This window comes from Oreochromis niloticus, linkage group LG9, assembly GCF_001858045.2.
Source record: "Oreochromis niloticus isolate F11D_XX linkage group LG9, O_niloticus_UMD_NMBU, whole genome shotgun sequence".
Taxonomy (NCBI): Eukaryota; Metazoa; Chordata; class Actinopteri; order Cichliformes; family Cichlidae; genus Oreochromis; species Oreochromis niloticus.
The window spans coordinates 4,169,022-4,172,634 of NC_031974.2; the positions used below are offsets into that span (position 1 = coordinate 4,169,022).

General features: G+C 38.3%; 1 protein-coding gene across 1 annotated transcript; it reads left to right on the forward strand.

Moving 5' to 3' along the window:
* The first annotated feature begins 870 nt into the window (after positions 1-870).
* On the forward strand, positions 871-2,227 carry LOC100707234 (GTPase IMAP family member 7-like). Its single transcript, XM_003458652.4, has 2 exons — positions 871-1,009; positions 1,114-2,227. The coding sequence occupies exons 1-2, from the start codon at positions 991-993 to the stop codon at positions 1,809-1,811; spliced, it is 717 nt and encodes a 238-aa protein (XP_003458700.1). The 5' UTR covers positions 871-990; the 3' UTR covers positions 1,812-2,227.
* The last annotated feature ends 1,386 nt before the right edge of the window (positions 2,228-3,613 follow it).

Consider the following 3,613-nt stretch of genomic DNA (forward strand, 5'->3'; position numbering starts at 1 on the left):
AAAATGCAGTAGAGTTTCCATTTCTTTTATTAACGTAAAGTTTTTATCAGTAAAAGTGGACATGTTATAAGAAATACAACTAAACTGTGGCAGTAAGAATTAAATTGTTATGAATGATTTGGATAGGATGAGCTGGGAAATTACAAAAGATGAATTGGATCTTGCCCTGATCTGGTCTGAATCCATGATCCGTGTTGTATCTGTCCCATCAGACATGGTTTCCTGATTCATTACAGAGCCTATGATTCCTTTGGACAGATTCAACTCTGGCTGACCCACCGAGACCAATTTTGATCATTTAAGTAGAAAATATGATTAATATTTTCATACCTATGAATTTGTCAGACACATGTTGTCTGTCTGAGCTACAGCATTTAAGATATATAAATAAATGTATCCGTCCTGCTGCACTGACATCTGAACAGAATATCTTCCAGGTGCCTCCTGGGTGAGGTGTTCTGGGCTTGTCCTGCGCACCTCCAGCACAGGTGGACTTTGATGGTATTTATATGTATTTATGTTTCAGAACCTCAACTTACTAAGTATTATTAATGTAGTCTTTGTCTTGGTAGTAATGCAAGGGGTTTATTATTCAAAGTGTGAAACACAATTTTCATAAACTTTTACACAAACACACAAACATCTATAAAGTGTTTATATAGTTTTATACAAAAAAGTTATTAATAATTATTATTATTATTAATAATATTATTATTATTTAAATTTTCCTCTTTAGAAAATCCAAGTTGCCAAGGGCAACTAAAATATAGTTGTCTGTGAAAAACAGTTGTTACTCATACTTTAAGCAACTACAAATCTTTCTTGTCCTTACTGTTTCCTCACTTATGCTGTGCTGCTCTGTCAATATTTCATAAACCTGTTGTGCAAGTACTGGAGGCGTGTCAGCTATGGAGCTATAAATATTGAGTTCAACAGAAACGCTCACATTCGTCGCTCTCACCTCCACCGGGACAATACTTCAAATAAAATATGGCTTTATTTCCACAAGGTAAGCTCTACCTGTGTATAGTTAATATCCCAAACTGAGATTCTGAGATGCTGAGTTACTGATTTCTGACATGGTAAATAGGTTTGGTGCAATCTGTGTTTCAGGTCCTGACTTGAGGATTGTGCTGATTGGAAAAACTGGTGTGGGAAAAAGTGCTGTTGGGAACACCATCCTGGGAGAAAAAGTTTTCATTTCTTCTCCCAGTTCAGAGTCAGTGACCTTATTCTGTGAACAACATGCGATGAAGCTCGGTAACAGAGTAGTTAGTGTGGTAGACACACCAGGCATTTTGGACACGGCAAAATCTGCAGAAATCATCAAAAAAGAAATTGTGAGATGTGTTGAAATCTCCTGTCCAGGTCCTCATGTGTTCCTTCTGGTCATTCAAGTCGGTCGATTCACCAAAGAAGAAAAAAACTCAGTGGAAGCCCTGCAGGAGCTGTTTGGCCCACAGGCTAACCATTACATGATTGTGTTGTTTACCCGCGGTGGTGATCTTGGAGACATGACGATAGAAGAGTATGTAAATAAAGGCCACCAAGGTCTTAAAGACATTATCCTAAGATGTGGAAAAAGGTTCCATGTCTTTGATAACCTAAGCAGTGACAGAAAGCAAGTGGATGAGCTAATCGGCAAGATTGATCGCATGGTGGCTGAGAACAGGTGCACGTACTACACAGATGAGATGTTTCAAGAGGTGGAGGCTGCACGGAAAATGGGAATGCGAGTCGCTCAGTACAGGTTCCTAGCTCCACTGCACCAGAGCATTTTACGTTTTCATTCCATTCTTGCAAGAGATTAAATCAATGTGATAAACTTTCTAAACACAAGCAGTATACTGTTAACATGACAGCCTGTGTACCCATATGTGAACATATGAAATACATTAAAAATCTCTAATGCACACTTAGCCTAGATAATTGTGTAGCATTAATTTGCTTTAATTTATCAGAATAAATATAAAAAAACACATCTTTTAGTGTGTCCTTGGATGTCAATAGGGGTTTAATAATAAAAGTTTTGGACCTGAGACTAATTGTTAGATAAAAGTACTTCTTGTAGCCATTCTAAATGTAGTTTATATGTCCGAACTCAACTCTATTGTGTATTATATATATATATATATATATATACACACATATACATATGTATTTAAAAAGTTGTTCAGTGTTCTTTTTGTCTAGAAAATGAAAGTCAAATTAAATAAATATCTATACCTAACAGTCTAATTTGTTGTGTTTTTGTTATTATTAAAAAAGTAGATTCTGCACAGGGCAATTTTATGTGTTCTCTTTAAAAAAAAAGTGTTTTTTTCCATTGTTTATGTATTTCAAATATTAAGTTACTCGTGTTGAATTAAAACAAGCCTGAGCTATTATAAATCTCATAAACGTACATGTAATGCTACTGTTTTCTACAAAAACTCGTAGAATAAATGTTATTCTCTTGGTGAGTGTTAAGATGTTACTCTTTGGATTGCTGACCAAAGTACAAAATTATTTTTCTGTCTGACCTTATGCAACACAAGATTGAAAAACAAATGGTAGGGATGGGACCCTCGATACTGACATTTCGACGCTGTGTCGAGCTTCTGTAGTGTAGATTTTTCTAAACACTGCTCTGATGTGTGGTTAGAAACACCAGGGACAATGATCATGACGTTCTAAAGGTTTTAGTGCACTTAACCTCAGTTTTAACAGGTGGTGTATCTGCTGCCATTAGCCACTGGGAGGCACCAGGATTCCCATTTTTTTGACACTACTGCTTCTATTAATTACACATGCATTTGTGAAAGAAAATACCCCAACTCTAACTATTGTTTTTTTGTGGATTTGGGAGACCAACATAGACTGTCCTAACACATAAGATAAGGTAAACCTTTATTAGTCCCATAAGACTGGAATCCAAAGGGTAATTAAATAAATATGGTGTGACGGCCCACTCCACCCTGCCTTCCTTTTGTCCTGTTTGTGTGTTTTGTCTGCAGTCATTAGAGCGGTGGAGTTCCCATTTACAATAAATGAAACTGGCATCATTTATATATATATTTATATTGACATTGTTGGTATATAGTGTCCATTTTATTTGCATGATTTTATTGTAATATTGCTATTGCATGTTTGTTTATTGATATTCCTATTGCATGATTTTATCTCCATATTTATAGTGTGTGTTTGGTGTGGTTGTACAGTATTCTTTTTATTCCACTGTGGATTAAGCGGACAATTGTAGGCACCTGTGAGGTGGGGGCGTTCCCCGAGGTGGCCTATCAGCCGCCAAACTGACTTAAGGGAGATAGTGAGCGCAAAGACGGGAGGAGAGACACACGAAAAGTGAGGAGCAGGAAACAAAACGCGTGTGAGCCAGGATATGTAAAGAAGGACCGGCCTGTCTGTGGGGCGCCACGAGACATTCGGCGATCGGCCAGCATAACCCGACGATCCAGTCCCGACGGACAGAATAGCAACAGTGGGAGGCGACGCGTGAAATCCACAGCAGGGCAGGGGGACGCCTCTGCCTGCATCTGTGAGTATCGCTTTCCCACTGTTGGGCGCTAGGCGTAGCTTTGCCGGGGGAGGGTAACCATGGCTGCGCCGACAACGT